The sequence below is a fragment of the Solanum pennellii genome, chromosome 6 (assembly GCF_001406875.1).
Source record: "Solanum pennellii chromosome 6, SPENNV200".
Taxonomy (NCBI): Eukaryota; Viridiplantae; Streptophyta; class Magnoliopsida; order Solanales; family Solanaceae; genus Solanum; species Solanum pennellii.
Genome location: NC_028642.1, coordinates 50,005,987 through 50,019,310, shown reverse-complemented (window position 1 = coordinate 50,019,310; position 13,324 = coordinate 50,005,987). Strand labels below are relative to the sequence as shown.

At 32.4% G+C, this 13,324-nt stretch overlaps 3 protein-coding genes across 5 annotated transcripts; 1 reads left to right on the top strand and 2 right to left on the bottom strand.

Moving 5' to 3' along the window:
* The first annotated feature begins 623 nt into the window (after window positions 1-623).
* LOC107021191 (exocyst complex component EXO70A1) lies at window positions 624-3,483 on the top strand. 2 transcript variants are annotated; one of them, XM_015221800.2, is made up of 2 exons: window positions 624-2,754; window positions 2,899-3,483. In XM_015221800.2, the coding sequence occupies exon 1, from the start codon at window positions 790-792 to the stop codon at window positions 2,578-2,580; it is 1,791 nt and encodes a 596-aa protein (XP_015077286.1). In that variant the 5' UTR covers window positions 624-789; the 3' UTR covers window positions 2,581-2,754; window positions 2,899-3,483. The 2 variants fall into 2 exon arrangements, with proteins under 2 accessions (XP_015077286.1, XP_027773612.1); XM_027917811.1 differs by having other exon boundaries at window positions 2,847-3,483.
* Window positions 3,484-4,797: 1,314 nt separating this feature from the next.
* On the bottom strand, window positions 4,798-7,814 carry LOC107021508 (sm-like protein LSM1B). 2 transcript variants are annotated; one of them, XM_015222186.2, is made up of 6 exons: window positions 7,610-7,814; window positions 7,456-7,520; window positions 5,960-6,028; window positions 5,767-5,882; window positions 5,588-5,650; window positions 4,798-5,317 (listed from the first exon to the last, which is right to left on the bottom strand). In XM_015222186.2, exons 2-6 carry the CDS (start codon window positions 7,514-7,516, stop codon window positions 5,240-5,242), a joined length of 387 nt encoding a protein of 128 aa, XP_015077672.1. In that variant the 5' UTR covers window positions 7,517-7,520; window positions 7,610-7,814; the 3' UTR covers window positions 4,798-5,239. The 2 variants fall into 2 exon arrangements, with proteins under 2 accessions (XP_015077672.1, XP_015077670.1); XM_015222184.2 differs by having other exon boundaries at window positions 7,456-7,812.
* A 787-nt stretch (window positions 7,815-8,601) lies between these two features.
* On the bottom strand, window positions 8,602-10,794 carry LOC107022402. The gene is made up of 5 exons (XM_015223023.2): window positions 10,789-10,794; window positions 10,631-10,691; window positions 9,133-9,743; window positions 8,877-9,039; window positions 8,602-8,781 (listed from the first exon to the last, which is right to left on the bottom strand). The coding sequence occupies exons 1-5, from the start codon at window positions 10,792-10,794 to the stop codon at window positions 8,762-8,764; spliced, it is 861 nt and encodes a 286-aa protein (XP_015078509.1). The 3' UTR covers window positions 8,602-8,761.
* Between the last annotated feature and the right edge of the window lie 2,530 nt (window positions 10,795-13,324).

Below are 13,324 nucleotides of genomic sequence, written 5' to 3'. Positions count from 1 at the left end.
TTTAAATTTGGCGAAAATTCGATGTGTACTTTACTCATGTTATACCATTGATGTGTACTCAAATTTAATTAGCCCAAACAAAAGAGTGTTTGTAAGGTTGTTAATAGTTTAGAGATGAAACTAATAATTCGTGCTGAATTTCATTACTGTTTTCAATACTTCGCTCTTTATTTTTACTTTTTCTCTCTTTATTTTAGAGAAATTATCAAAAAACACCCTCGATAGTCTTAAATCACCGTACTTGACTAACTCAACTGATCAAATAGTTTCAAACTTCTACAAGAACATGAAACTCTTAATAAAAAATTAAGAAAAGTATTAAAAACACTTTTAAATATTTTTCACTCATATTATCCAATTAAAAGTGTATTTAAATTTAATTAATTAAATAAAATAATATTTTTAAAATTGTGATTAAATCAGAATGAAACTAATAATTAACGTACTTTCTGTTTGTTGATTTTACTTTGTCCTCTGAAATTAAAGATAAAAGCCATTTGAATCGGCCATCGGAATATTCAAATGATTCCTCCGCCGGTGAAATCATTAATTTTACATTTTTTCAAAAGTCCATTTTCAAACAGTGGAGAAAATATATAATTTTTAAATTTCACACACTATTATTAGTACCTCTTCAAATACAAATTTATCACTTTAATTTCTCAAAAAAAACAAAAAAAAAACTCTCAAATTCACCTTCGTCTCCATTTTTAAATCTCTCATTATCATTCATTTCGATTCTCTAAGCTCAAAAATTGTTTTCGAGATTCCGAAATTTCGAAGGTTGAAATGGAGCCACCGGGAAACGACGTCGTTGCGTTTGAGTCAGCTGAGAAGATAATACTCCGGTGGGATTCCACGGCGTCGGAAGATGCTAGAGAGAAGATGATCTTCGCCGGAGATCGATATGAGATCGATCGGTACTTGCAAGCTGTTGATGAAATCCAACGGTCGATGGAGTCTGCTACACTTTCCGATGACCAGAACAAAGCTAATAGTGCGATCCAGATCGCTATGGCTAGGCTTGAAGATGAGTTTCGGAATATACTCATAGCTCATACGACTCCTGTAGAAGCTGAATCTCTTACTGACAGTAGTCCTTTGCCTGAAGAAGACTACGAGGATGACTCGCCGTTGACCAAGGACTTGGAGCATCAAGAGAGTAACGGCAGTTGTAGCTATCGACCTACAAATAGCATTCGTGAAATCGATCTAATGCCTTCGGATGCAATTTACGATCTCCGATGCATCGCCGAGCGAATGATTTTGGCCGGATATCTTCGGGAGTGTATTCAGGTGTATGGCAGTGTACGGAAGTCTGCAGTGGACTCGAGTTTCCGCAAACTTGGGATAGAGAAGCTGAGCATCGGAGATATCCAGAGATTAGAATGGGAAATTCTAGAAACGAAGATCCGGCGGTGGATACGAGCTGCAAAAGTATGCGTTCGGATGCTTTTCGCTAGTGAGAAGAAACTCTGTGAGCAAATCTTCGAAGGTTTAGGTACTGCCACGGACGATGCTTGTTTCATGGAGACTATCAAAGGTCCAGCTATTCAGCTATTCAATTTTGCTGAAGCCATTAGCATTAGTCGGAGATCACCGGAGAAGTTGTTTAAGATATTGGATCTTCACGATGCTTTATCGGATTTACTAGTGGACATTGAGATTGTTTTCGATTCAAAATCTTCGGAATCAATTAGGGTTCAAACTGTGGAGATACTATCTAGGTTAGCGGAGGCTGCAAGAGGGATATTATCTGAATTTGAAAATGCAGTGCTTCGAGAACCTTCCAAGGTTCCTGTACCTGGAGGGACAATTCATCCCTTGACTAGGTATGTTATGAACTATATAAGTTTAATTTCAGACTACAAACAGACCATGTCTGAATTGATTGTCTCAAAGCCATCAACGGGGTCAAGGTATTCGAGTGATCCTAATACTCCTGATATGGATTTTGCGGAGCTAGAATCACAGACCCCGTTGGCGCTGCATTTGATCTGGATTGCTGTGATTTTGCAGTTCAATTTGGAAGGTAAGTCTAAGTGCTATAGAGATACTTCATTGGCACATATATTTATGATGAACAATGTACATTATATTGTTCAGAAGATTAAAGGGTCACCTGAGCTAAGGGAGATGGTAGGGGATGATTGTTTAAGGAAATTAACAGGGAAATTCAGGCAAGCAGCTACAAACTACCAGAGATCAACCTGGGTGACTGTTTTGCATTGTTTGCGAGATGAGGGTTTACATGTTAAAGGCAGTTTTTCATCTGGGGTGTCTAAGAGTGCGTTGAGAGAGCGGTTTAAGACCTTCAATGCTATGTTTGAAGAGGTACATAGGACTCAGTCCACCTGGTTGATACCGGATACCCAGCTCCGGGAGGAGCTGCGTATTTCTGTATCTGAGAAGTTGATCCCAGCTTATAGATCATTTCTCGGTAGGTTCAGGAGTCATATTGAGAGTGGGAGGCATCCGGAAAACTATATCAAGTATTCCGGTGAGGACATTGAGACTGCTGTCTTGGATTTCTTCGAGGGGTACCAAGTTTCACAACACATAAGAAGAAGATCTCAGTGAAAGGATATAAGTTCCACTAATTAGAACCTTAGGACATTCTTTGAATTTTTTTCTGGAGTCATTTAGTAGGAGCTGAGGTTCTGGAGTTAAGGTATTGTCGTGCAAAGCAGAAAATTTTGGTAAGATCAGCTGTATCTATGATAGTCTCCGCCTCTGCCTAAATGCTCCTGCCCTGTAAGCGCGGTGTTGTTGTATTTCTTCCATATGTTAGATTTTATTATTTCATTATGTCCATATCTGAATTGGTGCATTTGGTTTTTACTCAGAAATTTTTGAGCCATCAAGATCACGAGTACAGAGTTTCGTTTATCCTTGCAGGTTACCCTCTAAGCCCATGCATCTCTTATCAGGTGCTTAATATAATATGAACATTGAAGGCAACATTTCTAAGGTCAATATCCCTAACAACTGAAACTCGATTTCAAAATTCCACTAACAATATCATGATTTATGGTATTCCCTTGCTTCTTCTGAGCCGAGGGTAAGGTTAGTGTACATCCTACCCTCCTCAGACCCCACTTGTGGGATCACATTAGATATATCGTTGCTGTTGTATAGTGTTTGCGTTGATTCTTACTGCTTACAAGTTAAGGTTTTTACAGTGAAATGAAAACAGTTGATGATTTTCCAAATTTTAAACACTGGAAGTTGTTGCAGCATGACAATTTGCTCATGTATTTGGTAAAGCACCATACAGACCTATTGAGCTTTTTGCTTGCCCTTTTACTGGTGGAGGGACATAGGGTAAGTAGTGCTTATACTTTAGAAAAACAATAAAAGAAGGATAAGTAGTGCTTATTAGCTGTTGTTGGAGATCAGCAGAACATTACCAATTACTTGAATTGTTTAATACTCTCAAACATGAATGCTTACCTTATCTCATAAAAAGAAGAATACTCGAAACTCTTATAATTTGCTACTGTTAGAACACAATATATATGTGTTACTTTGCTCTCTGTAGTGCTTCAGATTGTTAGTTTACCCTTGTAAGTATATCATTTGCAGTTCCAATCGTTCCACATATCTATATTTTACATCGTCTCTCTGTAACGTGCCCTATACACAGTAGTTCTAGCTGGTCTTTCCTAACATGTTTTTTTTTTTCGAATTGTGCTTCTGTACATTTGAAAGGTCAAATGAGGGTGACACTTTGATTTATCATTGTTCAATTTTGAATGGTCTAAGTTTGTCTTCAGCCGCCAATGTATTCTGGGGAACAAGTCAGAATGAGTAACATAGAATTTTCCCCTAGCTTGTTGTAGGTTTGGTGAATAAACAAACAAACACTTCATGAGATAGTATAAAGTATAGAGAACTTGGTTTGTTGACCCCAATATGGAAAATACTTTGCTAATTGATTATGTATGTTGCTTTGCCACATTATAAATAAGGAACAATTGGGGTTAGGCTGTACCATGAGTTTCGAATCTGAAACTTCAAAGTTCTCAACCACTTCATTGACTACTAGGAGCCACACCCTTCGGTGCTGGAATGTGAATAATCTTTCATGGTTATAATCCCATGATTAAATATCCTCTTAGTTGTGAAAGTCGATAGATATTCCGTGAAATTAATCAAAATCCCACGAGTTATTAAAAAAAACAAGAGGGAATTAAGAGCCTTCTATGCAAGTCAAATGAGTAAGAAAGTATTGACTAGTCAATTATGTACTACTAGACTTTCTTCTGGTCAATCAATTTTGCCTGTTTCCCTTCAATGCTTTGAATGAGTTAAAGGCTGAAAATTAAGAAATTGGACTGACTTTGAAATTCTACAAGTGAATTGCAAAATGACCACGTCTTTAAATGTTTGTATTTATTTCCTAGCCAAAATCACTGACCAGCAAGACCTCAACGACTGTGAAATATGGAAGAGTTGAAACTCTAGATCCCACCCCCACCCCCCTCGAAAAAAAGATGAGACCAACGTTGAATGTCAACTGTGAAATTTATTTTTTTTTACTTACAATCGAAAAGTTATTTTTCTAATTTTTTAAAAAAGTAGTTTTCCTAAAAAAAAAAATCAATTAATGTGATATATATCAGACTTACCAAAGCTTATATAGGTAAAATAGTTCCAAAAGATCACATCACCAATTACAAACAACTATAACAACATACCAAATGTAATCATACGGATGGGGATGGGGTCTGAGGAGGATAGTATGTAGCCTTACCCCTACTTCCGAAGGGGCGCATTAACAATCAACACACAAAATATAAACAAAGTAAACTGTCTTTTTAATGGGATAAAATTCAGAATCCTGATTTCAGTCTATACAAATAACCATAGAAGTTACATTCTTCCATACTAAAATAAGGCAACAGTGGAAGAACCTTAGATCAATTTTACCAACATTTGTAGTCTAACGTTCTCCATACCATCAACAGGTCAAGTACCCATACTACCAGAAAGATGGACCAACCATACTCGAAACATTTAACAGAGGAAACATAAGAAGATAATAGCAACTCTATTCTCGATCCAGAAGCAATCATGTACTGTAGATGTTACAATGAACACTTACAGATACAGGGTACAGCCAGTGAGGAAAGAGACCCCAAGTCGTAGTTGCTTTTCGCCACCACCAAGCAACTGCGTTAATATTTGCAGAAGGCATGGCATGATTCCAAGCTGAACCTGATATGATCAAGAAACTTCAATCCATATCAAGAAATTCCATCCTCTTTCTCATTGTACCTTTAAGATCTGTAGCCTCCCTTTCTGCTTTTTGGGCCTGATATCCACAATTAGACAGAACCAAACACAAGTTAAAAACACAGACGATATCTCGATAATTCACTTAAAATCAGATAAAAAATAAAAGGAGATAAAACGTACATTATTATGCAACACTAATGTATGATTTCAAATAATACATTAGTGTTGCATAATATATCTTAATGTTGATCATTCAGATCTCAATCACCAAGTAAGTTGTTTCATTAAACATGAACTTAGTTACATATTTCTACATTAGACAGCTAAAAGAGCAAAGGGTTCATACCCTTCTTATCTCAGCTTCTGGGACACGAGTCATGTGTGGTGGAAGTTCCTCCTTATCTACATCCTTATCAATCAGAACAAAATATATGAGCAAAAAAGAGCAGGTATACTAAGTATAAAACAAAGCTCATTTAAAAGTAAATGTTGAGGAGAGAGAGAGAGAGAAAGTGCAATGCATACCAACTCGCCAATTAACACGACATTTTCCCCTCGTATAATATAAAGACCTAATGGAATATCACAGTAGATTTCACCGACAATAACACGCTCACACGCACCTTCTAGAACAGCATTAGCTACAAATGGAAGATAGCATTTCCTTTAGCGGGTTATTTATTGTTGTGAAGCTGAAGTCATGACAAGAGAACCCTACCAAATTGGTCAAAAGAACGAAGCGTCCCCAAAAGCTTGCGCCCATCTCTCAGCAACACTAAAAGTTTCTCTGTGAATGATATACCAAGTCAAAATAAGAAAAAGAAAGATAGGGACTAGGGAGCTAAAAACAGGATAAGTTATGCTTATAAGACTATGACAAGTTACGAAGTTAAAAAAAAAAAGACTATGGCAACTTGTAGTTAGTTTGCCAAATGCATATAGTAGTAATATAAATTCCCCTACTCTTAAGCTTTTAGAAGCAGCTTTCTCCACAACACATTATGCCCCTTCTTCTAATGTAGATTTGAATGAGTTACTTCTAAATAGTATCGTGTCTGGAGCACTGTTCTATTCACAAGGCATGCGAGTTTCTTGAAGCGGTGTTCAACATTTTACTAGGAAAAATGATTAGTACCAGAGGGGGAAGAAACTTTCTTCAAGAAAGATGAAGAAAAAAGTTCACCAAGCTAGATCACTGTGATATAGCACTTGAGATGTCAATGCTCCATATAGGAAGTCTGGAGGCCACATATATCATCCTCCTATTAAGGACATCCATTACTATCACTTCTCTACCCTTATCAAATGCTAGTCACCCTCGAAATTAACAGGATCATTATTCTTCCAGCAAAAGAACAGACAAATTCTAGGGTTGAACAGAAAAGAATGAAACAATTTTAAAGCTAAATCTTCATATCACTTATGTCAAAACAACACCTCACCCTCTCCGATAAAATAGTCGTAAGTTCTAACACTGAAACACTAGACAAAATATATTCTACACTCAAAAGGAGATTCCAAGGTATCTCATCTCCCCATTTGATTTTCTTAAGCTAAAGAAAAAACTTCACTATCTCAACATCTTCCAAGATATATTCTACATTCAAGAGGAGGAATCTCATCTCTTCTTTGATTTCTTAAGCAGAGGAAACTATCCACTTTCAACAACTTCCTGGTATTCTATCCTTCCATTAAAGAAGGTACTTAGATCAAAATTCTAACATTAACTTATGAGCTAAGAAAATAGAAAGAGATAACAAATGTGTTACTTGAATTCAAGTAGATCAATCTACTCCAGTAAGGCTATTTCTTTCTATAGACAATAAATAAATAGTTACTCCAACCAGCAATATTCATTATTAAAAATTAAGCCTTTATGAGCTCATGTAATTTCATCACATAATCTCAACGGAATTCTAATTCAAAAATTCTACTAGCACCAACAACTAACAGAACCTCTACACATGCATCAGAACCGCAATCAAAGATTGAAGAACCAGTGGCACAATTAAGTAAAACATACACATTCTGAACATTACACAAAGATCCAATTTTTATTAACAAGAATGACTTAAAAACATATTATTAGCATCAAACTTCAATCCTCTACAACAATTCTGCTCTATTTGAACCAGTGCCACTCGAACTAGTATCAGGCAAAAAAAAAACAAACACCAAAAACACAATGTAGCATGAGAAGAGAAAGGAACTCACTATCAAGATAGCTAGCAAGAGAAGTAGAGAGATAAATATCTTCTGGACTTGCCCAAGACATTGATCTGTATATAAATTAGCTTTTCCGGTGAACCAAAATTAACCAAAAAATTTCCCGATTTCAATTCAAATTGCATTGGCAGCTCAAAATTACCTTCTTCTACACTAACAGGAACCTCACTACTTCAGTGATAAACAAAAAAATAAACCCTAATTCTCAGATCTGCAAATCCTTAGCCCTAATTTCGGCCTATCCCCAAATATGGAGCGTAGCTACGATAATGATCTAATTTTACAAAATAATCGGAAAATATATTGGGGTTATATATATAATCTAGCTCTTAATAAAGTTTGATAGATGGTAAGAAATTTAAGGCTTATGAAATAGTATTTTATATTTTCTATATCATTGTGACTTTCTATTATTGTTTTTTTTATAAAAAAATATATGAAATTTTTGTGATTTTTATATCAAATTAGGTGAGCTTTGTGTGAAATGATTTTTGATTCCGAAAAATTATATTATATTGATAACTATTGTGGTGTAATTGATAAATATTTGAAATTAAAAAGATAATATCATAATGTTTATGTGCTATTAAAATATTTTGTAATTATAGAATAAAAAATTTATAAAAATAACTTATGTTTGATCTTTATAAAGTCTTTCACCTAAGTGCAATTTTAATACTAATAATTCATAATTACTTTTTTAATTTTTTATCGCGTATATCAAATTTATTTGTCGATTAAAATGAAAAAAAAGAAAAGAAAATATAAATACGAAATAACTAATTAAAAATAATCGTGTGCAAAATCTTTAAAATAAGGTAATTGGAGTAAAATTAGTGTAATATATATCTAGATCTTCGAGAACCTTTTAAGATAAGGTGATTGAGCTAAAATCACTCTCTATAATATTTAAATACATGAGTTTTGTTAGAAATCGTATTTGAATTACGTATTGATCAATCTGATATGATATGCATGTATATTTTTACCAATGCACAAATACAAATTACAGTCCTACAAAAATTAGACATCTTTCATACTATTAATTCATTGAAAACAATGTTATAGCCAAATAAAAAAAATAATTATTCTTTTTAACTAAACATCTCATTTAAAAAAATTAAAATTCCCCAAAAAGTACAAAACGCAAGATTCTTCCGTATTACACAACATGTGTTGCATCAATTGTGTAAATTATTAATACAACCATGGAAAAATAAGAAGTATCCTGCCCAAAAAAACAAAAACAAAAAGTATTTTTTGAATATCCCATTTATTTACCCATAGAGCTCTATCAAATTTCCAGAACAATAACTGCAAAAAAAAAAAAAAAAAGAGATTAATTAAGCTAAGACAATAATTGTTTAAATTTAAAACTTAGTATATAAATTAAATTAAATAATACTCACAATCCGAATCGGTTTTGACCCATTTAGATCCATCACAAGTTTTGTCTCGTTTTTTCTCTTCTACATCTTCCTTTGGTACACATCGATCCTCTAAATATCTCTTTGTTGATATTCTCGACGCACTTTGAGGAATTATTTTCTTTGATAATATTGTCCTTAAAAGCTGCGAGGTAAATTTTCACGTTAAATCAAATATGATATTATTTGATTCACGATTAACATATAGAAATTATACACGTAATTTAAATTTATTCACCTTCTCCATTCTCGATTCGGGAAGTGTGTCTCGCAAGTTAGGAGTAGGTGCGAAACCACTTGAGCAAACAAACATTTTCTTGAGAAGAAATGTAACGGATTTCATCCCATTTACTGTTTTTTTATTATTGGTTTTGCAAACATGGTCCTTGCATCTTCCAATAATTGCTCTAATAGTCCTATCAATTTCTTCCTCATCAAGATTTTCATAAATTTCCGAATTAGTACTGCTAAATCTGCTTGAAGTTCTTCGATCGACTTCCAAACTTGAAGGGCAATTTAGGAATCTGTCTAATGGGAGATTACCATCTTGTCGACCTTCGGCTGCTGCTGTTAATTTAGCAGCAGCCGCGGGTTTTTTAGATAGTAATTTTGTTAATTCTTTTTGTAATTTTCCAACTTCTTCAGGTGTGAATTCCGCTAAATCTGGAGAGGAACTTTGCTCGTTGTAGTAATTAACGTCCTCTGAGATTTCATTATCATTATCATTATCGTTATCATTTTGAATTTTTGGTTTTAGAGAACTGCTGCTGGCACCAAAAGTTCCAATGGCTAATAATGAATCAGGCCAACCGTTGAATTCTTCATTTCGAGGTTCTTTACTTGGCTGATCTGTAATGTATATAAATTGAGTTAGAAATAAATTTTTAAATCGAGCAAATTCATTATTTAAAGTTTATGAATTGACATATCTCTGAAGAATTTATTAATTATTTGAATTTATAGATTTTTTAATACATATATAATGTTTGAGTTAAAACTAGTGGATACGACTAAGCTTGTAGGTCTAATTGTGTACATGCTCCTACTTTCAATTACTGAATTTTTACATTTTTTAAATTACAAATTTTGACTATTATATATGTATTTATTGATATTTTAGTATATGTACATGTGCATACGTTAAAAATATTAATTCAGTTGAAGAAGGAACCTTGATATATGTTGCATGGAGACACTCCAGCATGTTCTCAGGTTTCGAAATTTATTGTCTCGTAGATGGTAATATATATGATTAAAATTTAAATCAGCTAGCTAGTGTTTTGAATATAATATATATATATACAGTATAATTTCCTGACGAAAGATGTTCAATTAGATATTTTGACAAAGAGTGTAGCTACGCCCCTGATATTTACTTTCAACAAGACATGTATATAAATAGCATTCAAGTAACTCGACAGTGTAACACAACAATTTATAACAAGTATACCAATAACCTAAGATCGCATGCATGTACTATAGCAAAAAATGATTTTTAGTGATAATTAATTAATGACAGTAGCTTAATTGTTACTAAATATATGTTTTATTAGCTTTCTTCGTAAATGTTGTTAAAGTCTATATCAGCATTAGATCTAATGACGATAAATATTTATGTACTCTTTGTTAATATACATATTTATCAACGCTAAAAACTATTTCTTATCATAGTCATCGCATGCATGTCAACTTTAGATCCATAGGAAGGAAGAACAACAACTAAAAAGAGAACTTACTTTTGGTTTGAACTTTGTTCACTTGTCCACCATTGAACTTATTTTGCATCCAGCTAAACAACTACATGAAACCCCAAAACAACAACCAAATGATAAACAAAAACCTCCAAAATAAACACATAACATCACCATAATTAAGAAAGCTTAATTATACCAACCTTCATATTTGAAGAAATTAAACCTCTTTGTAGACAAATACAAATTGTGTAATAAAAAGAGAGTGTATGGAAGATCAATGAAAAGTGAAGTTTTGCTAGTAATACATACAGTAATAAATAAAGATGGACATGAGAATGTTAATTAATTATATAGTAGTATGGTTCAAGTTCCTAAATTTTGCCTACCAGCCAAGTTGATAGTAGAAAAAAATGTCTATGTTCATCAATTTAAAGGTGTAAAAAGTATGTACGCAGTACCAACTAGGCTAATATGTATAATTATATGGACAAAAATGGAACAACGCATTTTAGTACAAAGATAGACACATGGGAGAGTGTGTTTAACCAAAATATATTGAAAAAGATAAGTCTAGAAATACATCAATCCATGACATATATTCAACATTAATCCTAATATTGTGGCATCCTTTTAGGCATAAATTTTAAAAGTAATTTTTTTTTATAAAAAAAATTTATATATATTAATAATCTCAAAGAAACCACTAGCTATAACCAAAGGTTAATATTAATTTAGTAGTTAATTAAATCACATAAATAAAGTCAAAATTTCTAGGACGTATGTCTAGAATTTTCTTTTCTTGATTGTGTTGAGAGGGTCAAACTTTAAGCACGCTTAAGATTGAGTAATTAAGCAATAGACAAGATCTTATCTAGCTAATCAAAATTGTTAATATGTGTCGATGGAATGGAATGTTCCAATATATATAAATATATGGTTGCATTGTACCTCATGGACGTTTTAATTAAGTACTCCATCTACATTTATCTTACGTAAGATTTCGGGTTAAACTTACGCTCACAAGGTGTTTACATCTATTTAATAATAATCATGTTGCACCTGATTTGTAGAACACACATTCACGGAGGTTTAGAGCATTATTGACATAGCGGCATATAGTGTAGAATGACCAATTAAATCATAGTTCTCGTCAAAAAATTGTACTATATAAAAAAATTGTTCAAGATCAAAAATTATTTTTTGTTAACTAGCTAGAATTAGTGAGGTTTTTAAAGTGAATATTACACATATAAAAGTTACTTTTAAGTAAAGTCAAAATTGACTATTGAATATGTTTCACATATATCTACGATAAGTAAATAGTTTTAGGAATGAATTCGTCGAAATCGAATTTGAAAAAACAAAAAATTTATATAAATTATTATATAGTTATTGTCACTTACCCACGTTAAAAATTTTGGGTTCTAGTATCCATTAATCTCATATATGTTTATATAAAAATTTGAAAAAATAGTGAAAAATTAAATAGTGAGAATTATAACTTTTTGTGGGTGTCCAAAGTCGCATTTGATTCCATTATGGGTATTTTCTAAATTAAATTTGCTAATTTTTCCTTAAAAAGATTTTTACAAAAAAATAAATTCTATTATACAAATAATATTTATTGTAGTTTTTTTATTAAAAAAATTTCCTATTGTGTTTAAGTATGTTTTTTTTAATAACAAGTCAAAAGATTGTTTACTTATATTTTGTGATTAATAGCTAAAGAAATATCTATAATTTTAAAATTTTGAATCCGTCTTCGTATGTTATACGTATGATCATATATGTGATACTGTGAAATTACAAGTTTTACAAGCTTTTGTATAACTTGATGAAAATATATTTTAAAACTATAATCAAAAGAAATAAAAATATATGTTTCTTTTCTTTCTTTTTGTTATTTTTTAATTTTATTTTAAACATAAACGTAAATTTACAAACAAAAAGAAGGTAAAAAGTAAATAAAAAAATAAAAAGAACACCAGGTGTCGGAACATCAAAAGGCCATCAAATGATTTTAGACCAACACGTGCACCAAAGAGGTCGGGTTGACTTGGAAGTCAAAATCACCACAATTAATTCATAATTATATTAAGAGTGTGATTAATTAATTTAATTAACGATTAGGACCAATACTAATTAATACTTAATTCTTCCAAGATCTTTCCTCTTTACGTGGTACGAGGCTTAATTAACGCTATAATAAGAATGAATGATTGGATTTCACTGTTAAACTCTCTTTTTATTAATGTAAACAGTTGGTTTTGTCTTTTAAGTATAATACTGTTAGCTGTACGTGTCATATTAAGGAGCGGTTAATACAGCTTTAGTTTTTAATTAAGAAATGCTTATTGACAAATATAAGCATGTGATGTGATCATATGCCCCATATACTCCCCTTCTCACACTAAGTTTTACGCGGTATATATATTAACACGATTCATGAGTTAATTTTTTAAGACTTTCTCAAACTAAGTTTCACGCTATCTATATTTACACTATTCACGAGTTAATTTTTTAAGATTTATTGTGTATCATCCACATGATCGAGTATTTATAGCCATTAATGTCCGACATTTACTTCTTTCTTATGTTCAAATGTCTCTAAACTCATAACTAAGGAGCAAATTTCGTATGTTAGATTGATTATTGAATGGATGTACCTGATTAATTTATAGTCTCTATAAATTATTCCTCCCTCCTCATATAATTACTACATATTTTATGATAATT

Excerpts from the sequence above, each read along its gene's own strand:
- LOC107021191 (XM_015221800.2), top strand. The coding sequence starts at position 790 with ATGGAGCCACCGGGAAACGACGTCGTTGCGTTTGAGTCAGCTGAGAAG.
- LOC107021508 (XM_015222186.2), bottom strand. The coding sequence starts at position 7,516 with ATGTCTTGGGCAAGTCCAGAAGATATTTATCTCTCTACTTCTCTTGCT. Across the intron at positions 5,651-5,766 it reads TCGTGTTAATTGGCGAGTTG|GATGTAGATAAGGAGGAACT; the intron begins GTATGCATTGCA and ends CTGATTGATAAG. Across the intron at positions 5,318-5,587 it reads CAGAAGCTGAGATAAGAAGG|GCCCAAAAAGCAGAAAGGGA; the intron begins GTATGAACCCTT and ends TGTGGATATCAG.
- LOC107022402 (XM_015223023.2), bottom strand. Across the intron at positions 9,744-10,630 it reads GAACAAAGTTCAAACCAAAA|ATCAGCCAAGTAAAGAACCT; the intron begins GTAAGTTCTCTT and ends TATACATTACAG. Across the intron at positions 9,040-9,132 it reads CCGAATCGAGAATGGAGAAG|CTTTTAAGGACAATATTATC; the intron begins GTGAATAAATTT and ends TTTACCTCGCAG.